At 36.7% G+C, this 23,674-nt stretch overlaps 1 protein-coding gene across 7 annotated transcripts in view; it reads right to left on the bottom strand.

Moving 5' to 3' along the window:
• Positions 1–23,674, bottom strand: part of LOC107655593 (glutamate receptor-interacting protein 1-like) — a 292,734-nt gene that overhangs the window by 60,278 nt on the left and 208,782 nt on the right. For 6 of the 7 annotated variants that reach the window (XM_016443136.1, XM_016443132.1, XM_016443133.1 and 3 more), the window contains exons 3-10: positions 19,816–19,951; positions 18,507–18,652; positions 17,571–17,654; positions 16,815–16,890; positions 14,415–14,560; positions 8,540–8,687; positions 7,778–7,947; positions 2,548–2,694 (exon numbers count right to left, since the gene is read on the bottom strand). In XM_016443136.1, coding sequence (XP_016298622.1) covers positions 2,548–2,694; positions 7,778–7,947; positions 8,540–8,687; positions 14,415–14,560; positions 16,815–16,890; positions 17,571–17,654; positions 18,507–18,652; positions 19,816–19,951 — 1,053 coding nt within the window. The remainder of the gene's footprint in view (positions 1–2,547; positions 2,695–7,777; positions 7,948–8,539; positions 8,688–14,414; positions 14,561–16,814; positions 16,891–17,570; positions 17,655–18,506; positions 18,653–19,815; positions 19,952–23,674) is intronic. The other variant, XM_016443139.1, reaches the window with a different exon arrangement.

Below are 23,674 nucleotides of genomic sequence, written 5' to 3'. Positions count from 1 at the left end.
TGTTAATGCAATGCATTATTTTTTCAGTTAGTGCTATTCAACATGCTTTTTTGTTTCAAAGACATATGGCATTATTGTTGTCCATAAGCAAACTTTGTGCAAAACAAAATTTGTCACTGCCAAAACTTTTGGCCACGCCTGTATGTTGACTATGGTTTCACTAATAATAAACATACATTTGCATAAATCATCCATATTTGTCCACGCCCTTGTTGATAAGAGTATTAAAAACTTGAAAAGTATTAATTTAAGGTACATTTAGAACAGATAAAAATGTGCGATTAATCACGAGTTAACTCATGACAATCATGCAATTAATAGCGATTAAATATGTTAATTGATTGACATATATACTGTATATATATATATATATATAATTTTTTGATTTATTATACATTTAATACAATATTTTTTTTACAAATACGTTTAAAATATCCATTGAAAATATACATTCATATAAAAAAACAGCAAACAAAAACAAAAATAAAACACTAGGCAGCCCTAGTCGTAAGTTAAGTTATTTATTTATGTATTTATTTAATTAATAGCTACTAAGTATAATAATTACTAAGAATAAAAATATAGATGAATAGATAAATATATATGTTTTTGAAAAAACAAAATATAGAAATGTTAAAAAATGTAAAATAACATGCAAAAATCAAATAAATATTAAAAAAAAAATATATATATATAAAAACCTGTTTTTATTTAAAAGTTTATACCGCTACAGTTCTATTACTCTAAAAGTGTGTAGAAAACAACAAGTTGTCTTTTTAGCATGACAATATATTATGATAATATATCTTTATAAATAAAATTATATGGCTATTATATTTTAAGAAAGAAGTTCTTCACAAGATGATCAACCTACTTTGGGGTCCTTGGCAGTAAAACGTGTCACTGCTCACTTACATAAAGCTAAACTACGCTAAACTTTGTCGCTTTCATAAACAATCTGTTACGTTTCCTCTAATCGCCAGCTCTCACTGAAAATGAACAACTTCCAGTTGCTTTAATGCTGCACACCATTGTTAGTGTAAATGAACAAGCACAGGTCATCTCTAACAGCCTCACAGTGCCCTTGAAACGCTCAGAGCGCCAACAAAAGAGATCGATAAAGCCCTGATGGCTGGAATTTATAGTAATGATTCTGTATAATCAAATCAGACTCTGTAAGGCCGCTGAAAGAGGAAAAGCATGACCTAAAACATAAATGAGAAGTGCTTTTGTGGCAAGTGACAATCTTCCCATCTTATCAGCCAATTAGAGAGGGAATCTAAGGCCTCGGGATATCAATTATCATTGACTACATGTCCCAGAATGTGCTTGAGACTTTGAAGTCCACCCATGACCGCACAGGGAGAAACAGTCAGGTCACATTTCGAGAATGTCAATAGCGCAATATCGCTTCCTTAACAAGGATTATGTTCCATATCCCCCAAAGAATAACATCATGAAGGTGTCCTCTGGATTTACTGTGTATCTTCTGCACAACAAAAACCACACAAGTCTCCCTGAATGGCTCAGCGCTCGTCTGGCTTTGTACAGCCACTCTGAGCTTTTCCGTAATGTGCTCTCGCCTCTGGTAGAATAGAGCTCAGCTACACCCACAGATGGAGAATAAAGGCCAGATATAATATGGAGGAAGAGAGCAGCAGAGAGAGAAAAACAGTCTTTAGCCTCAGCATAGTTTAGAGACAAGGAAACAGCCAGGGAAGAAATTAGTTCTGCTCTGTTTTCCAAAGAGATCAAATAAAACACACTAAAACAGACAAAAACAAAAACAGACTTATCAAATAAAGCACAAAGGAGACATTCGAACGAATGCAGTCCTGTATTGCATATCACATTCCCGTGCACGCCAAGGTTTTGGGTTCGATTCCCCAAAAATGTATGACTCAAACTGATAAAAAAATGTATTTGTGTGTGTTTCTGTGCATGTGTAAGTTGCTTTGGAAAAAATACAAAATATATATAAAAGAAAATTAATAAAGTAAAAGAAAATAAAATAAAGAAAAAAATGCAACTTTTGCAAATGAGCAGCGACAGCCAGATTCAGTAACTATTGCTGAAGATGAAAGATGTAAAGTTATCTTTAAATAATGATTGCACTTAGTACATCCTGTATTTCTTCTTTAATTTATGATTACTTAAATAATAAAATATAAAAAGTAATAAAATAAAATAAAGAAAAAAATACAGGATGTACTAAGTGCAATCATTATTTAAAGATAACTTTACATCTTTCATCTTCAGCAATAGTTCCTGAATCTGGCTGTCGCTGCTCATTTGCAAAAGTTGCATACTGCCCAACTTGGCAACAGTTTTTTTGCTCGTGTGGCATTAAATAGCCAAATCTCATTGAAAATATATGAGACTGTGAGTTTTTATTAAACAATGAAAATGAAAATCAACCTGGCAATATTGAAATTATAAAGCCAATACCCATAAAAGAATGGAATAAATCGGTTTATCAGTGATATTAATGAGAAACATGGAGTGATACAAGAGGATGAGGATAAAGGAGAAGGGAAGGAACATTACGGGGGTTGTTTGGAGAGGTTTTCTGCTTGGTCTGGCTGCGGGACTGGTCGGGGTGGTAGGTGTTATAGTGTTGATAGGGAAGGAAGTTGCTGTTGTTGTTGGTTCCGGATTCCCAGGGCAATGGCCGGTTACTCCTCTGCACCTTGACTGACCACACGGAGAGGAGAGAGAGAGGGAGGATGTGAGCAGGAAGAAACATACAACACCACACAAATGCCAGTGTACAACAGATAAAACATACAAGGAGAGATATTTTTAAGGCTTTTCAAACTGCGATTAACCCTGGAACAAAACTACGTACTATGGTTAAAAATGACCCTAGTTTAACACTGTTATTTTAAGTTAGTTTAGCAAAGTTAGTTTAACAAAGGGTTATTTTGTCTGCTTTGTGATTGGGCTTTCTTCATAAAGCAAGTATAAAATTGGACAAAAACAAGCACAAGTAAAACAAGACATACCAAATATTTGTTGCAGGGATAGTTTACTAAAATGTGAAAAGTTATGTTGTTCCAAACCTGTATGACTTGAAGGAAATGGGTCAAAAAAAACAACAACAAAAAAAAACAATTAGGGCAAATTATACCTTTAGGAAATGTTCTAGGTCGAAACAACCAATGTCACAAATAATGTAGATTTCACCATAAGCACAGGTATGGACAAAAGACAAGCAGAAGTTATTAAAAAAGAAAATATATAATAATAATAATAATAATAATAATAGGGAAAATTTGGAGGGATAGTTCATTAAAAAGTTAAAATGTTTGTTGTTCTAAACTTGTTGTATGACTTACTTTTTCTGCATAACACAAATTAAAAATGTTTTAACCATTTAAAAAATTAATGGGTCCACAATAAAATAAAATAAAATGGAATTTTATTAGGAATGTTTTAGGAATGTTCTAGGTTGAAGCAACCAGTGTCTCAAAAAATTTAAACCTCACCAAAAATGCACCTGCAAGCTACTGTACCAAACAGCATCTTCTGAGACTTTCGGACTTTCATATTGGACAAGCAGACTGACAATGTCTGCAGTAGCAGGCACAAAGAATAAAAAAAAACAAGCACTCACATAGCAAGGTCTTAAATAACCAACAGCTAGTGCTCCCCTCAAAGTGTCCTCGTAGGAATACACAACTACGGACACCGGCATTGATAATTTTCTATTTTGGCTCCTTTCTGTTTCACAGTTAATTTTAGCAGTATGTTTGCTGTGCTTTCAAACACACAAGCACACAGGCTGGAGAGAGAGATTACAAAAGCAGTCTGAGAGAGAAGAGAGGCAAACTGGAGGGCAGCGGCTGCAGAGGCGATTAGACAGGAAAGAGAGTCGGTGAGAGGTGAAGGAGGAGTGTGTTTTTGTGTAAGGCAGGAGACCAGGGATCCATCATCACGATAGCATCAAACAGCAGCACAGGGTTGAAAGACAGTGAAGAATCCATCGAGACCGTAGGTAATCAGGCCTGAACAGATGAGAGCCATTACTTCTACAATTATGTGTGTGTGGGAAAAAAAGAGAGAGATTGTTCATGAATCATAGAGAGAAGAAGGGCAAATGAAAATATGATGGGTGTGTTTGCAGGCATTAATGTAGAATCTCTATACCAAGGGTATCAAGAAATGGAAATAATCATGATTAATCTCAAAATTTTCTCAAATCAATTTCAACTTAAGTTTTGATGCACTTAATTTATAACATATAATATATTTTAATATAATTTATACATAGCATACATATTTGGACATATTTAACATGCTCTATAAGCATTTTTAAAGGGGTCAATATGATGTTGCTAAACATAACATTATTTTGTGTATTTGGTGTAATGAAATTAATTTGGACAACTTTAAAGGCGATTTTCTCAATATTTTGATTTTCTTGCACCCTCAGATTCCAGATTTTCAAATAGTTGTATCTCGACCAAATATTGTCCTATCCTAACAAACCATACATCAATGGAAAGCTTATTTTTTCAGCTTTCAGATGATGTATAAATCCCAATTTCAAAAAATTGACCCTTATGACTGGTTTTGTGGTCCAGGGTCACATGTAAAATTTAGTCATATATTGTATATTTTTTTAATATGCGTTATATTGTACAAATTATCAACCACATTATACATGTATAGTGTATAAGTGTATATATATATATATATATATACAGTATGTATAATATACACTCTGTAGTGTGCACTTGCAAAATGTACTACAACAAACTACATGCACATGGTAGTCCAGCGAACAGATTGTGTTCAGTGTTTGCATCAGAAACAAGCAGGGATTGGCCTGGAGGGGTAATATTTGTTTTCTCATCAGTAGATTCAGATGTTTTCTGTGACACACACACTGCTGCCCACGGAAACCCACCAAACCGATGTCGTGAATGCATGAGTATTCGGTGACAAGGTAGAATGCGTCTATGCTCTGCATACGTGCGTGCATCTGGTGCTGTGATGTTTCCGGCATTAGCCAGCTGTCTGGAGTTTCATAGCGGCTGACATTTAGATCTGTGTTAGTGTAAAACGCTTCACTGCACTAAATCTGCTTGAGCTGAGGAAATAGACTACACGTCTGCGTGTGTGTGAACTGCGTAGTGGATGTGCCTCTGCATAGTAATGCCAGAAGCCTGACATGCCAGTAGACGTGTGTGGCTCTTCACGGGAATCAGGAGTGAGCTCTGTCCACTCAGTGTGTTTGGATGGTGCTCTAAACTCAATTTCCTTCCCTTAAGAGCCAATCAAGACGCCTCCCACCAGCTGACCCGAGGGTCACTTCATTGTTTTCTAATGCGGGGCCTCTGGAAACCCCTAACAGTGAGCTACAGGATGCATTAGTATGCTGTGCGGGTTCACTTTTATTTATGTGCTCAGGGCTCAGGCTTTATTCCATGTTCTTATTAAGTCCATAGCATAAAGGTCGTACAGCCACTGACCTTGTGGACGTTCTGCAAAATAATTAAATTCGTCAATAGGATTTATTTATTTATTTTTTTACTCAGTGAAGGCCATCAGCAGAACATCTGGGCCATACATATATGATGTGTTTTGACCTCTTTTTTTGCCAAGCAGACCAGCAGCAAAGGCAGAGTAATAAGCTAACTAGTGTTATTTGTGGTTTTTGTTGTGGGCTGGTTGCCAGGGTGTTGCTATGCAGATGCTGAAGTGGTTTTAGCATGTCACTATACAGTTGTTATGGTTCTGGGTGGCTGCTTTGGTATTGGTACTTGAGTTTAAGTACAGATACTCTAATGGTGTGTGCACACCGAAAGCTAATGTAATTATTTGCGCGAGTAGAGTACATACGAAGTCAATGCAAATACATGAATGACACAAATTGGTGTGAACTAGTCAGAACTAGTCAAAATATGTAGGAGAGCATTATTATTTTTTATTTGCGCGAGTGACGCAAAAAACATCCTGTGAGTAATCTAGAGCGAGTAACACGATGTGAATATTCGCATAGTTTTTTTGTGCACACACCATAATAATATATTACTCCAATAAAAGTATTATGTACCCCTTTTCAATTTTAATCGAGTAAAAATTCAAAAGTATTTGATTTTTAATGTACTTAAGTATTGAAAGTCAAAAGCACTGCTCGCTGAATGTTCCTTTTGTAATTTTAACTTATATGTTTAAACATTTAATCATTTTATATTATATATTTTATATAATCCTACTGCTCAAAATACTTGGGTGAGTGGGGCTTGTCACTGACACTATCACAGAATCAAATATATTAAGTAGTATTGTTAAAAGTGTTCGTCTTGTTGCTAAAAGTGTTGCTAATTGAAGAAAAGTGTTTGTATTGTTGCTAGAACAATTGTTTTGTAAGATAATAAACAGTTAAGAATAACAATGTATGTCCTCGTCTTTATTTATGTGCTGAAAAGCGGTGTAATTACAGATATGACTACATTATGCCTTAAATTTCTGTCTTGTCTTAACTTCGTCTAGACTCACAACCGTTTTGCTTTGCAGAAGCTTTGTGTTTAAATATTTCAACTCAAATCAATATTTTGTGTCTAATTGTTTACTTATGTGGCAAATAGGCGTGTAATAAGCAGGATAATGTTCATCCAGCTGGTTTTTAATCACGGAATACACCTCTTCAGGGTGATGCAGGATGCATTTGCTTTGGGGTCCTGATCACCCTTTTCGAGGTTTATTCTGCGATAACAATTGGCTGGATGATCATTATCCACCTTTTACATGCATACTTGCCACATAAGTAAATAAAATAGACACAAAATATTGATTTGGGTTGAAATATTTAAAAAAAAACTTGATTCTGGTGTTTAAATATGACTCTGGTTTGGTCACTCTCGCCTGGCTGTGCTCTAGTGTGGCCTTCCACATCTTTGTGCTATAAATCTAGTCTTTGTCTCTGCGTTTGAACGTTAGATTCCTGCTCCTGATAAGACGTGACAGGGCACACATTGGATGTCATAAGAACGCATTCTCTGTGAGAAGCATCGTTGCTCGAAACTTATGACGTCAAATCTTGTTATCATAGCATTTGGTGGCGCACAGCCTAATAAAAAACTGTCAGGTGATAAGAACGAGCGTTTGAACACCACATAACCCCTGACAACCTGAGACACAAGGCAAGATGTACTATCCTCTCAAGGCCTTGTCTGCATTACAGATATCTCTGCAGGAAAGATGCTTAAAAATCGTTAAGATAACCGTCACAGCTGGCCTTGCACTGAGATGTCAAACGCTGCATTCAGACAACCTACTGTATCTAGGAACTACAGGGTTGATATCAAAGACACGCAGGAATTATGGTAGGCATCAATTATGCATATGCCATCACTTTCAATAAATCGATTAAGTCGTTAAGGGGATGTCTCTGCTCTCTCCTCAGAGCATTGAGGTTTGAAGAGGTACGGCGATCTAAGATGCACGACATTTCAGAGAACAGCTCTCATTAATAAATGTGACCAAAAATACAATGCTAAGTGAGTAAAACTGTACTCCTCTAAATAAATATGCACTTATCCACTTTGTTTTCCAATCTGCATCACTTTAGTGGTCTTACGCTCTAGAGAAAGCCCTAATGGAGTGGTTTAAGGGTGTAAAAGGAGCCAAATCAGTTTGAAATCAAACAAGGATACAGTGGCTTGCCTTTCCTATATGCTTATAATACACTATCCCCATTAAAATCAATGGAATTGATGCATTTTTGGTGTAAATTCTAGTCCAGAGTGAGTCTGCATGGATTTCTTACCATGTTCAGGGCCCTTGAGGGCCAGTCTTGTCTGGTGGTGGGGCAGAATCTCCATTTTGACGTGTTCAGAAGCGCTAGCTAGCAGCTGGGTGGCCTCGGCCAGTGTGCAATACTCCATACTTGTACCATCCACCGAGAGGATGTGATCACCTGCGTGCAGTGCACCACACCTGCAAAAGCAATGAAATCACTTCCTATTCTTCCAGATCTAAACTTCCACTGAATTGCAGTTCTTCTCAATTATCTACTACAATTATCATTATCTAATATCATATATATATATAAATATATCATAAAAGTGTTTTTTTTTGCAGCAGAAACAGACATAATGTTCCAAATTTAGCATATAAACTGGCACCCTGTTGATGGAAAAGGGGTTTAAGGTGTATTTATAATTCCCACCCAATGGTTCTCCCAAGAGCAAACTCTTGAATCATCTTCAAAGTGCTAATCTGTTCTGATGGAAAGGTTTTCACTTGCTCAGCACTCCGCCACCCTTATTATTGTTCCGGGCCTTTCTGCTGGCGTGAAGGCTAGATGAGTTATTGAATTTCTATAATTAGTTGCTAAGCTTTATGCACTTCAAACTTTGAAAATTTCACAAGCAGGCATCAGGTTCCTGCAGTGCACATTTCTCTCCTCTCGATGCACTGATCTGGCTCACAGAACAATGGAAACATGATGAGCAATGATGCTTCTTTCATAAGGAACCGAAACGGTTGCCTTCCTATGCATGTGGGAAATGATTGTGGCTGTAATTACCTATCGGCGATGCTGGCTGGTTTGACCTTGTCGATGATGATGACCTGCTTATTGCAGTACATGGAGGTAGAGAGAGCCAGACCTAAACTGGAGCCCATGGACTTGGCCACCTCCACCAGCAGCGGGCCTGAAGCTGTGGCTACAGAATCTATAAAGGAGGAAAAAGACAGTGATTATATTCAGAAAATGGACATTATAGGGGTACAAAGTGGCTCATAACCTGTGGCAGAGTTTGCCTTTTTTGGTATATTAATGCAAATCAGAAATCTTGGGTTAGGTGTACACTCCAGAAATTGGATAAGGCCTAAATCAAAAAGCTGCACAGAGGAAACTGTAACTGTGGTCTGAAATTGTTCATGATATATTTATGTAAACCAACCCCAAGCCTTGCTTAGTTGGCATCCACTGAAGCTCTGCTAATGCTTAGAATCCTCACTGCATGGACATTTATGAGGTATATGTCTAAGATGAAGACTGTTTTAACACATACACTCTTAAAAATAAAGGTTCCAAAATGGGTTTTCACAGTGATGCCATAGAAGTGCCCCAAAGAACCTTTCAGTGAACAGTTCTTAAAATAACCATTTTTTCTTAGTGTGAAGAACATTTTAATAATCTCAAGAACCTTTTTCCACTGTAAAGAACCTTTTGTGGAATGAAAAGGTTCCATGGATGGTAAAGAACCTTTATTTTTAAGACTGTATATATTTTAGCTATAGATAGAATAAATAAACTCAAATCACTGGATTAGGTAATAAAACATCAAACCAATGTTATTTTTTAAGACACACAGAATGAATACATCTTTTCAAGAAAAAAAGTTAATGCAATAGATATATTGTTCAAAAATTGTTATAAAACAAGAATAAAATTGTAACATCACAAGATTAAAATAGTAATAATAATAATATTATTAATAATAAAGTCCAAATTCCTAGAATAAAATTGTTGTATTGTGAGATTAAAGTATTGTTTTTTTCTCAAAATATTATTATTACAGCATTGCAATTAGTATGTTTTTTTCACCTCATATTATATAGCATTACTTTTTTCAAAACATAATTACACAGCATTATGTGATTAAAGTATTGTTTTTCCTCAAATTATTTTATATAGCATTATTTCTCACAATATTATTATACCGCATTATATTATATTATGAGACTAAAGTAGTGTTGTCTCAAAATATTTTTCTATTTTATATTTTTCTCAAAATAGTATTACACAGCATTATAAGTATTGTTATTTCTGCTCTGAAAATATTTATATTTCACAGTTTTACTCATAATATTATGACTATTCTTGAAAAGCTTTTTTTGATGGCAAATTTAAGTGAGTGTGAATACACCTGTGGTTTGTCTGCTACGGCACCCGTGTAAACTTGAACTTGAATAAATCCAATAAGAATTACATTTACACCACTATGCTAACAACTTAATTTGATATTTTGCTTCTAATGCAATGTATGAAATTACATACATTTGTAAGTGTGGCTTAAGTGCCCGAACACCTGGAAGAAAAAAACATTACGGATGACGGCTATACACCCACACACACACACACACACCTCATTACTGTGACTGAGGGTGAGCGGCTGCGGTTAGACCTGTTAAAGTCTAATCGAGGTAGTTTAACATCTCAGTTTAGTAATAGACCACACTAAAAGACCTGATTACACCATACGTCTTCAGAGCACGGAGGAAACACCACATGTAAACATGTGTCACACGTCCGCTCTTCCAGCCCGTTCCCAACGTGCGCTGATTTCACTTGACGCCCATTACAAAGAGAAATAGCTCCTGCTGTTGTGTGTGGAGCGGACAGAAGGAGCAGCCAGTCTTTAGTTAGAGCGGGTGTACAGATGTCGGCTGTCAGGTGTCAACTTCCTACCCGCGTTCACGGTAAACATACTAGCTGCCATCGCAAAATGCCAACACACTGGGGAAACTCCTGAGCTAGTCTAGAAGATGCTGTTTTGGTCTGTAAAGCGGGACTCAGAAAGTCTCAAACATGTGGTGATGTGTTTATAATGTTAAACAGCAGTGTGAAAGCACAGGATGGGAACAAGTACCCAAGTAACAAAGAATTGTGATTGTTTTAAAGCATTCAGCAATGATCAAGAGTCCATTAACTACATGCAAATGTGCCAAAACTGACTAACAGTATGGTGGTATTTTGGCTGGAATATTATAAACTGAACATAGGAATTCTGCAGGTTTTAAGTAGGTAAATTTAAGACGTAGGAAGACCTTTTTAGGACCAAGTAACACAATATGCCAATAGAATATCTAAATATAAAAGTCTTGTATTAGCCTATGCTTCAAAGTTTAAAAATACAACATCCAACTGATCTCCATTACTTTTTAATTTATTTTATGGAAAAATAAGGCTTAAATGCTCTCAATAGAATATGAAAATAATTACATTGCAGTGCATGCAGCATTTAATGACATTTCTTTACCAATTTTAGACTTTCTGCTCTGATTTAATACCCATTTTAGGGCTTAATTTGTGGAAAGGCAAATTAAGACTTTTCAAGACCAACAGAACCGCTGAACAGGAAACTGACTGAAAATTGGCTGCCGGGTAGATTGTCTGAGTAGACAAAATGACCAACCTGCACATCTCTTCTGGAACTGTGAGATAGCTAAACATGCTAAATGGGATCCAAGTGATCTCATTGAGCTGCCATGACAGTTGATTATGATTAAACCCCTTTTTCCAGCCCCTGATTTCCACCTTCACCTTCCTGCCAAGCCTCGCAGACCCACCTGACACCAGCTAAACAACGAGGAACAGACTATCCATTAATAAAACCAGGGGTGGGGAAATTGTTGAATCACATCGGTGCCATCCGGGGTAACAGAGGCTTGGTGATTAACGTGCCACCGTTAAACGCATCGCTCTGATGAGGGCTTGATCGAGGAGCTCATGAGGAGCGTTCGTGTTGCCATGAAGGGCTGGAGGAGCGTGTGGCGATGGGAGGAAGGGTGGTTGTAAATTGTGATGAATGCACAATGCATGCTTGGTCTCTGGCGATTAGTTTTAATCAAACCTCGTTACTGTATGTGTCCACTGGTGCAGAGCTGAGCAGCCATTTTTAATTCCTTCTCGATGGAAGATTGTGGAGCAGAGCAAGTGGTATCAACTAGATGAGATCATTCTCAATATAATGCAAATGAGATACGAAAAAAGATGGCCAGCAGCGATCGCTGAGAGCCAAAGTCAGTGTTGCTGTCATGGACTCATAAATAAAGCTGGCCTCTTTCCGACTATAATTGTGCATATATGAATATTTTATTGGATGTATACTGAAAGCAATCATAGATTATATATTTTACAGAAAAAGAACAATTACATTTACCACTGTTCAATGATTTGAGTCATTTCTAAAGGAATCAATGCAACGTGCTTACTTCACATGAGGGTGAAAGATTTTTTTTTCTTTGCAGATTTCACAGTAGATTCAGGTTGATCATGTGTATTTGCCACGTAGACCAACATAAAGCTGTTTCATCAATTTTTTTTTCACTGAAATTTCACTGACTATGACTAAATAAGTGAAATCATAAATGAATCATTCTTTTGAGTTGGCCTTTTTTAGTGAATAATAGAATAGAATAGCTTTTTATTGTCATTGTACAGCTGTACAACGAAATTTTTTTGCTCTCACACTGAAGTGCACACATACATACAAGAATTTACATAGAAGTACATTTAACAAAATGCAAACAATGATACAGAAAATATAAACAGTGCAATATCAACAGGTGTGCAGTAGACAGTGCACATGTAAACAGTTATATATACTAAATTTGCAAAATAGTTATAGTGCAAATGTATTAGATATGTACACTGAGTGAAATATTAATAAATCGAGAGAATTAAGGAATAAATATATAAATATAAGAACAGGGTATTGCACAGGTACAGGTAGCTGTATGAGTAGTAAGTGTATAGACCTTAGTATTTCACAACCTTTGAAGCTTGTTGTGGATCAGAAAATCAGAACCGGTTTCCTGAACAATTCACTTATAAATCGGACTGAATCATTCTGAGCAGTTTACGAATCAATAACTGAGTTATTGAACAGAGAATCATCTTTTTTTCAAAACATCTGATTCATAATGTGCTCTTTAACAAACAAGCTCATACTAAGAACACTACCTGGTAATGTATCAGTACACAATGGCATATGCTGAATCATTTGTTGAATCGGTTTATTGAAATACGCTGTTCAAAAGAGCTGATTCTCAAAAATGAGTCACACTTTTCTGTCTTCCGCACCAATGAACACACACTGCACCGAGCAGGAGAGTTGATAAAACAGAAAGAAAGCGTGTGAGGTGAGGAGAGAGGGTAGAAAGAGGGTATCAATTATTTTAGGTGGGGAGAAAGTGCATTATTTCAGACAGAAATCCAGGACATGATCTTTAAGTTACACAGCAAGACTTAAACTGAGAAGGAAAGTGTACTGACCAAAAACATAGTCGAACAGGCACTGTGGGGTAGTTAGCGTTTTATGCTGTTCAGACAGTGCTGTTCAAATAGAAGGGCATATCAGTGCAGTGAAGCAGGATGCGCCTTTCCACTGGGCATAGCAGAAAGAGAATCTATCACTTCCGGGTCAGAGCCCAACAAAGACATCGGAAAGATGAGTTACAGCCATGGGCCACTTCAAATATTAGAGAATTTCCTTTTAATTTCAGTTCAGCTCACTTGCTGTCAACCTCTTTCTTGTTTTTGTGCACCTCATTCAGCTCGTTGACACTCTGTCATTATCCACAGCGTGTTTTCCCTGACATTTACAAATGCTACAAAAGCATATCGACATTCAAGAGCTGGATAAAATAAAATAATTGTGTGATCTTTTTCAAAATTGCTAAAATGCTACATTCTGTAATTGCTGTTTTCAGTCGATATGTGTTTGCAATTACAGTAATGTTCTTCCAGCTGGAACGATTAGGCCTCAACAGATGTTCCAGAACACAACAGAACAACTGGTCTTCAACAAACCATGAAGGGCACCTTCTTGACAAAGTATTAAACTATTAAAAGTCCTTGAAGGGAACAAAACAGTAACATAATTGTAACTAAAATTGAAATTAAAATCAGAGTTTGCAAAAAAATAAAGATAAAACGGGAACTATAAATGTGCAATATACTTCAAACAAAAGCTAAATAAAATTAAAAGGAACAAAAAACATTTTAGAGATAATTTTTAATTAGTTATGGTTTTTTAATCTTTATTTTTTTTTAAACTCTGGTAATAAAGGGTGAGTAAATAGAATTTTAATTAACACTTTTATCAACATCAATTCATTTTTTATGAACACCACCACCACACACATATAACAAAATAAAAATATATATTTTTAATTTTCCTAATCTCTCTTCTGCTATTTCATTTGCCTAGCATTTGTCTAGCAATATTTAAAAAATAAAAACTGAAAAAAAAAATTGCCGCTGTGAGCATGTAAGACATACTGCTGCTGCACGTATAACATATATGAAATAGCCCCCATATGCATGAAATTACCCCGAAGCAGATCTATACAGGTGGAGCTGGGGAAGGTGGAGGGTTTCTGCAAGCACAGTATTTGAATGTTGAGCAGCAAGCTCATTGGCTACTGATACGAAAAGAACCAATCAGCTGCGCCATGTGAATAATGATGTCATTATGTCAGATTGAGTTCGGACTGCACCATCTAGAGTTTCAGGACAGAACTTTGGATAAATAATATGGCTATCTCCTTTATGATATATCCCATCTGAATTTTCCTAATGTAATTAATTAGAAGTCTTTTTAGATAAAACAAAAAAATAAAGGTGCATTTTCTGGGGGCGGGATTAGTTGAAGTGGGTGTGTCCTTACCCATGACTGACACATCATACTCTATGAGAAGAGTGGCTTCCTGGCCACATTGTTTGAGGATGCTCATGGCCTCTGCGTGAGACGCTCCATGCAGACGAATTCCGTCAATACTGAGCAGCCTGTCGCCGGGTTTGATGGTACCTTCCCTGTGAGAGAAAACAAAATGCAATACAGACTGAAATGGCCTATCTGAATTAAAGAAGAAATATGCGGTACACAAGAGAGGCACCCAGAGACACAATAGCATTTGTATTGTGTGTCCTCTGCTTGTTTGCTCATAACAATAAGCCTTTAAAATGCCGGAAAGGTTACCGGCTTTACAATTCCACACATTCCACCTGTTATCATGGCAGGCAGGTTATGTCTGTGTTCAACACCAGAGCCCTTTCCAAAACCACAGTAATTCCTAAACTATTAGAGCCAGGAACCGTACTGAAGCTCAATAGATATAAAAATAAACTCATGTACCTTTCCGAAGTACTCAAGAATATGGGGAAAATGTGACCATCTCTATTAGAGCGTCTGGTACTCAACATTCTTGAACTGTCTGATGCACACAGCACACAAAACTGGCATATTCTAGCTGATCTATCTAGTGCCAATCTGATTGGCTGACATCTCTGCTTTTTTATCAGCCTGCCTGGAAACAAAGGAGTGTTTATGAGATATGGCTGCAAAAATGATTGCTTTTCAGGAAGAATTAATATTTAAGACTATTATACAAAAATGTAAAACTTTTATTCAGCAGGATTGCATTAAAGTGACCAAAAGTGACAATAAAGACATTACAAAAGATTAAGAAATAAATGCTATTCTTTTGAACTTAACATTCAATGTATCACAGTCATAAGCAGCACAACTATTTTCAAAATTCATAATAAGAAATGTTTCCTGAGCACCAAATCAGTATATTAGAATGATTACTGAAGGATCATGTGACACTGAAGATGGGGGTAAATTCAGCTTTGCATCACAGGAATAAATAACAATTTAAAACAGTTATTTAAAATTGCAATATATTTTATTTTTTTGTAGTTTTTTCCATTCAAATATTAGTGGAGGCTGTAATTACCGTGGTACAATTTATTTGCGTTAAAAACAATAGTATGTAAACACAAAGTTAAACTGTGATTAGTCGGTTTGTGTATCTTTCTATTTAAGTCTGGCTATGTCAGACTATTGAGCTTTATGCGAGGACAGTTTCAAAAAACTTTTAAACCCCGGAATAACAGGGAGCACCACAAGAGGTCGAGTTTTGGTTAGAGGCTTGATTTATCACTCAAACGAAATGAAATTTGCTGTTTTTATTTTCCAAGGGGGCCATTCTCTGTGACTGCAAGATGTCAGAGGCCAGTCAATACCAAATTGCAGAGGAACAGAACACGATATTTACCCAGAAAAACAGGAGCCATACCATTGAACAAAAGAAATGGGAATACTCTCTCGGTAAGAAATAAAATGACCAGTGTGCAAAATGAATATTGATAAGGGTTGTGGGGAAAGGGAGAGATGGGCTGGCGTGTAATGACGGTAATAACAGAGCAGTTCAAACGCCAGAGCGAGTGAAATATCACACCGGTCCATTTGCAATTCTCAAGCGAGTGCTGAAGTTGCGGGGCAATCCATTCCGGTTCCGAAAGGAACTCCGACTGGGAAACACTATTTTCATCAAGCAATTTCTTGCCATTTCACAAAAATGACTACAGTTCAACTATGCTAGGCCAGTAAAGATAAAAGCTCAACCCATTACAAGGTAACACAGAGAGAAACACACATGGGTTAAAAATAACCATTTCACCATTTAATGCAACATGCAAAAATAAAGTCAGTAATTGAAAAATAACAATAAATACTGTAAATAAAAAGACATGCATCATAAATGCTAGTGACTCATTTTTAAACACTTTTCCAAAACCCAGTAAACTGCCTACAGACAAATCAAAGCTGCATTCTTAATGCCTATCCATAAAATAAGAAACATAATTATTGCTAACCCTTCCAATACCTTTTTTGGCCAAATTATGTTTATTTGGCCGCCCAGCTAAACCAGCTTCAGCTTGGAAAACAGTTTACAACAGATAAATCCAGCTTAAACTAGCTCAAGATGAGCAAAACTGCTTAGGCATTAAAGAAAGTTTTAAGGCTTTAAAGAAGGACAGTGTCATTAAAATTTTATCATTTCATTTTATTATTGTGTGCTATATGTATTTTCATGCTTTTTAGAGTATCCTGACATTAGCTTAGCAAAATACTAACACCAAACCCCATTGAAATCAATTGTGAGTCGATGTAGTGTCTCTAATAAGTCTCACTCTGTTTCATTTAGGATGCCCTTTATGTTTTGGGAAAGAGCTTTAACGTCAGTGCTGATGAATCCAGTTCAGTTTAGGACCAACTCACCTGTCAGCCGGACCGCCGGGTCTGATGGTTGTTATGGTAACCGGGCGAGATTTGTTTCTGTCTTCATGGGCGCCTCCTACATCATGGAAAAAACAACTTGTTTTGACACATTTAACAAATGTAGCCATATAGCGAAACCTTGCATTTACACTCCAGGATATTTACTCAACATTATATAGTTTAACCTACTGTACACTTAGCCAATGAGGTAAATCATAACTCCAAATACTAGCTTAGTGGCACAAACCAAGGGCCATTTGCTCACCACACTGAAATTTCCATATCATTCTCAACAAAAGCACCAGATTATACATTTTTAAAGCCTCTGCTCGCTATAAAATTGCATACCATTGAATTCACAAATGGAGTCTCAAAGATGAAAAGAAAGCCCTCAAAATGCCTCTTTGAGACAGATTTGAGAAAAGGAGCGAAGCTAACCAAGACCTTGACAGGAAACCTTTTTTCCCTCTCTCTCTCTCTCTTCAAAAGACTTTCTACTGTAGATGGATCTGAAAAATGGTCTCTGTCTTTTAATGAAGTCTAAAATGCTGCTTGGTAAATATTTGGAAAATGAGTGTTAGCGGCACGACTGAAAGCTGCTTCATCTCTTTTCACTGGGCTCAAGGGCAGTGAAAGAAATCTTCAGAGAAAAATTGTCTTTTTTTTGTTTGATGTAGATGTGAATGAAAGTGTGTTGATGAGGTGAGCTCAGAGACATTTGAACTGGGATGTGAAGAAGTCTACAGAGGCACCCACCTCTGATGACGAAACCGAATGTATTGCCTTCTTTGTGCAGCGTCACCTCCACGTTTTTGAACATGACCCCTGAGCCCTGTACAGCTGAGGAAGGAAACAAACTGTTCAAAGTTCTGCCAAGATCTCAAAGCAAGACCAGAACACATAAATGAACAAACTAAATTGCCATTTACATCACTGAGAATGAGGAAACTCAGCGTAAGATTGCTGTTATAAAACACGTCTCATTTTATTGCTATTTTGTATTTTCAGATTAGGATTTTGTCATATCATTGACAATTGTTTGTTTCAAATAAGTTTAGAATTTCAGAAGATTAAGGAATTAAGGAAAAAAAATCCATACAGTTCTATACATGATATTAAATTGTACTTAACATATAATGTAAAATGTGTGTGTGTGTGTAAATACAATTAAATAAATGTGTATATGTGTATAAATAAATACATATACACCCACACGTACATAAACACACATATACATGTAATTTATGTATAAATGTTTTAATATTATTTGTTTGTATCAATTAGATTTACAATTTTGGAATTGTGATAAAATTCTCTTATCAAATCGTAAAAACTGTTTATACACATACAGTTTATACACATGATATTATTAAATCGTATTTTATGCATATATATATAGAATTTTATATACACACAAATACATATGAACAATTATTCATATAAAAATATAAATATATTATTATATTGAGCATTAATATAAATTACAACTGAAATATAAATTCTGTATATGAAATTATTCTATGTGTAGGAAATCAGTTTCATAGGACAACATTCAGTTGTGTTTGTGTTTAGCATACAGTTCAGAGTTTATTATACAACATTTACTTGCAGAATGATGCGACTGACCAATCAGAGTCAAGTATTCCAGCTGTGTTATAATAAGTAATATGGTAATTTTCTAATCTCACTCACAGACAGGCGGTAGCTCGTACTCGACCTCCAGGACGACCCTCTCCCCCACATTCTTCAGCAGACTAATAATCTCATCATGACGAAACTTTGTCAAATTGATTCCATTCACAGACTTTATATAGTCCCCTACGTTCAACTGGTCACTCCTGCAAAGAAACAGACCAAGAAAAAGATTCTATACATTTGCTGGAGAAAATGTCAGAGGAGGAAATTGCATAAACGAAAGAAGGATGAAAGAACACAGTAAACAGGCAGGAGGAGAGGAAAGAGTGAACAAAGAAAGAGAAGAAATAAAGACAGGCAGAAAATAAGGCGGAGATGGAGTCAGGTCGAGCTCGGAGGCGCTTTGATAGCTGATCTGAGCCCATGAAGGGAACACTTTGTTCTAAGGAAGCATCAAGACAGGCTGCTCTAGTCTCCATCTCGCTCTCTCTCTGACACACATACACTCAGCTGAAAGCTCTCGTGTTTTACAAGGCGGCCTGATTGTCAACAGATTCTGAAAGAACAAGTGTGATGTTAGGCAGTTTATTTCAGCTCGAGTAGAATTATAAGGGCAAGTGTCTAAGACATAAGAGTCGATACACAGTGAAACGTTTAAAGCCAAACAATGGATTTGAAGAAGAAAAGTATCTGTGACTGTGAAGAAGAGGGCATTAAACGTGTGCGTTTCACTATACGACATGTGCAGTGTTTGTTCTGGGATATGAATATGGATCCATTTTCTGAGGATTGTGGGTGTGTGTGTGTTTTTGGGGAGGGCTGATACGCTAACGAACAGTAGGCATCGCGATACATATTGATATTGAATTATTGTCCAGCCCTACCTCAAATGTGAATTTTTGCAACACTAGCATCTACAAAACCGAACTGAAAGTCACTTCTTACATTTTCTAAACAATATGTGATTGATGCTGGCTAGCTGTACAAAACTAGCCACAACAATGCTAATGTGAAGTTAATATGAGTGACTGCCTGCAGGGTATGCAGGGCATTTTAAATGTTTTTACCCTGTGCTATGTGGTTGCTAGAGTATTTTGGGTAGTTGCTAGGTGCTTTACTTAAATCTACCACAAATGTATGATTTTATGTTTTCTAGATATGACTCGAGTACCTCTTTCAATGTAAGTCTAAGGACTTTTTCTTGCCTGAAAAGCCCAAAGCTTTCAGATGTCATTCATGTCAACAGCAGCCTTAGCAAACAGCACCAATTACGGTTTCCAAATGTTTCCCAAGTTTCGAATTAGAGATGTCTGACATCGTGAAAACACAACAATGTTTTTGCAAAATCAACCTCGCTAATACTGACCTGGCAGCGATGCCGCCCTGGCGCAGGTTGGAGACGCGGGGCTTGCCGTCTTTGTCGATGCCTCCAGATACTGTCAGGCCCAAGGTTGTGCCTTCCTTCTTGATCAGCTCCACGGTGCTGGTGCCCTTAAACTCATCTGTGAAGCACAGGGAGGGATGAGGAGGAGGGTCAGTGGGGGAGGTGGGAGAGGAAGAGCAGAGACAGGAGATGAGAGGGTTACAGGCGCAGAGGAGGCCAGCCACTGCCATACCCCACTCTCCTCTAAATGACTGTGATCAGGCGTCCCGGACTGGCCCTCTCTCACACACTCTTTATCTCTCTTTCTCTGTCGTTCTACCCTAGCCGGTAATTAGTTATACACTCTAGAGTGCTCAGAGTGTGTGAGTGTCCACACTTAGCAATAGGTCGAGGACACAGTCGTCGCCAGAGGTGCGCTAAAACGGACAAAACCTTTGACAACACCTGGGAACATCATCACTTGGAAAAATTACAATTCAGTAAGTAAAATAAATAAATTAAAAACAATAATTAAAATAATGAATACATAAATTAATAAAAAACAATAAATAAAAGTGAATAGATGAATAAAAATGCATGAACATTTAATAAAATAAATATAATAAACATATATACACGCGCACACACACACAAAATGTAATTATAAAATAATTATAAAATAAACAAACAAAAAAAAAATATATATATATGCATATATATATATATATATATATGCACACATTAATAAATAAATAAAACAAATAAATAAATACACACACTCGGGTTGCTGCCATAGACGGTGTTGACGGTTTTACGGTGTTAAGCCGCAACACCGGTTATGTCACTTGCCCACTGCGGCACCGCCCCCGCCATCATTTAGATTTTTTAAAGTAATAAAAATCATTTAGTTCAGTTACAGAACAGACAATACAATTAAACTGAATGCGGCTGCTCAATGCAGCGTGCCGACAGTCGATGAGGAGAAGCTGACAAGAAGAGTGAGGTGAGACAGACAAGATGATGGCAGAAGAGATTCAAAACGACATGCAGAAGCGCCTGTTTTAAAAAAATATTTTGGATTTTGAAAAGTCTGTTGACTTCTGCCATTTATCTAAGGTGATATTGGACGTTTTTTAAAAACATTCGTTTCTTATTTATTGGTTCCACAATGTTTACTGATCTTCATTTTTAAACATTCATTTCTTATTTATTTGGTTCCACAGTGTTTGCTGATTTTTATTTATTTAAACTGTGTATTTTTTTTACATCATCTATGCCGTGTCTCCAAGCTTTCTTATTCGTTTTTGCTAATAACGTACGTTTCTTATTTATTTGGTTTCACAGTGTTTACTGATCTTCAGTTTGCTACCTAAACTTTGTGTAAGTTATTTGTTATTTTATATTAGGCATATAGCATGGTGTTTTATTCATTTTGTTAATAAAAGTTCTATGTTCTACATTGTATTTTGTTGCTTGAATTGAATTCAAGCAATTGACGCCGAATTGCCGCTAATTTAAAAGTGAAAGTAAAATGTGCACCGCATTTTTAAGCTATTTAAAAGCGAAGTAAAGTGAGGAAAAGAGGGAAAACTCAAACGAACTAAAAACAAACAACTGCTTGACGCCGAGTAGACGCTAATTTGAAAGTGAAAGTAAAATTGTACAAGCTTTTACAAGCTATTAAAAAACAGAAGGAAAGCGAGGAAAAGAGGGAAAACTATATACAAAAAAAATATACATACATACACAAAAACAATTAGGGCTAGTACATAGTTTGAATTACCTTCATATAAAAATTTATATTTTTAGGATTTTTTTCAACTGCCTCCCTTATATCATTTTGTCTCATATTTACCGTCTCTCTCACCATCTTGCACAGATATTGCTGTTCAGGCAGACGCGTCGCTCCCCTATCGACTGGCTGTCATTCAATCCCTCAGTGGGATTGTCAAAGTCACATTAAGAATACTGCATATCTGTGCAAGCAGGGCGCTCTCTCCCACCCTCTCTCACACTCTACCATCACTACATCAGCTATCAAAGCTGGAGAAGAAATAAAAATAAGGGATTTGTAATCCCTCTCTCTTGACTGGAGGAAGGAAAAGACGGATTTATATGAGTTTGTTCGCTTTCCTTTCCTCTCTCAGTATGTCTTTCTGTGGCGGGATAGATAGCGAGGGGAGACGAGGCTCTAAACCCCCCTGAGGCTACTGACAGAACAGAGTTGCTGAGCATCTCACCACAGGAGGATGGCAATAACGGGACACGGGCTACAAAAAGAGCCTCTTTGGTGCTTAAAGGCTATAATGAAAGACACTTGCTCTTCTTTAGGAACAAAAAAGCTTCATAAATATTCTGGGTAAACACCATTGATGGGTACAAGTACTCAGAAATGACAGCTATGATAAAACATGAAAGCACATTAATGGTGTGACTTGATTTTGAACTTGAAAACATTTCACACTATGAAGTCCATTCATATCCAATGAAGCCTCACTTTTAATTTTGTGATTTGTTGCAGCGGGTTAGACCTTGATTGAGATGCATTTTGAAAAGTAAAAAAAGAACAATACTTCATGGAACAACTGATTCAAATAAGCACAAACAGAACTCAATTGATCATCATAACATTTCTTGCAACGCTTCAATATCAGTCATTTCAGCATGCATGCACTTTCAACCTGTTAGGTCAGCCTTCACAAACCTCGCAGTGAACAGTTTCTGCATTGACAATGAAATCATGGGATCTGTGTATCTGTTACAAATCCATCAGCTTAGTTTTGCTTTAAAATCCATAACTGCTCTGATGCCCTTTGCATGCAAATCACCTGCGCAGTAACCTCAGTTGAGGAAGAAACAGATTTGACATTGCACTCTGCCTCCGATCGATACCGCTGCCATATGGACATGGGAAGGGAGCTATGTCGAAACGTGACCCGGGACAGAGGGAGGTTAGCATGGATCTCAATGTCTGGCCTGAACCTGAACCTCCAGGCAAGCCTATGGAGCTGAGCAGAGCTCTCGCAGTGCAAACATTCTGATATATATCAAAGACAGCAAAGTAATTAAAAGAGAAATCAAACTTATAATGAGTCAACAGGAACTGCTGAATAATTTAGTGTGTGTGATTTTGTGTGTGTTTGGGAGTGATAGAGGCAAAACATCTTGTCGTGAGAAAAAAATTAGAATCAGTATTCAAACGGGAGTTCAATCTATAACAAGCCTCGTGTTGTGTGCCAGTCTTTTGATAATTAATTGTAAAAGAACTGCTCGATTTGCCTTCAGCTTTCATCAAATAATTTGATTAAAAAGAACTTTGCACTGCTGGGGATTCGCCTGAGAGCGAAAAATTCAGGGCCTGACAGGGCCGAATTATAAATGTCGCTGTCATTTCTCTCCTCTCATTCAGGTGAGGAATAAATTATGGGTCTTTCGAAGGTTTGTGGCAGCATTAAATTAACTCCCTTCACATGTGGAAGACAGGAAAAAAAAGTGATATGGTTGACATAACATGCCTTCTGAGGCCAGAAACATTGATGCATTTCCAGCAGAAATACTTTCAACGTTACATTACAATATCTTATAATTGTTCTTCTGACATGACAATTGACCCGAAAAGAAAACTAAGCATAGCAGACAACCATAAAAGCAAATAGTTAACTATAGGGATACGCCAATACCAGCCAGAATTATCGCCCGCTAACCAATAAATGGCTGATATTAAAATTCAACAGTATTATTATTATTATTATTATTATTATAAAACTAAAAAAATAGTTTAGAATGGCACAAGTACAGTGTTAAATGTAATATATAGCAAATCTCAAAATGAATAGTGATTGTTTTTGTAGTGTTATAATTT

This window comes from Sinocyclocheilus anshuiensis, unplaced genomic scaffold, assembly GCF_001515605.1.
Source record: "Sinocyclocheilus anshuiensis isolate Anshui unplaced genomic scaffold, SAMN03320099.WGS_v1.1 scaffold916, whole genome shotgun sequence".
In the NCBI taxonomy this organism is placed as follows: Eukaryota; Metazoa; Chordata; class Actinopteri; order Cypriniformes; family Cyprinidae; genus Sinocyclocheilus; species Sinocyclocheilus anshuiensis.
Note: the sequence above shows the minus strand (reverse complement) of the source record. Positions and strands in the feature narration are given on the sequence as shown.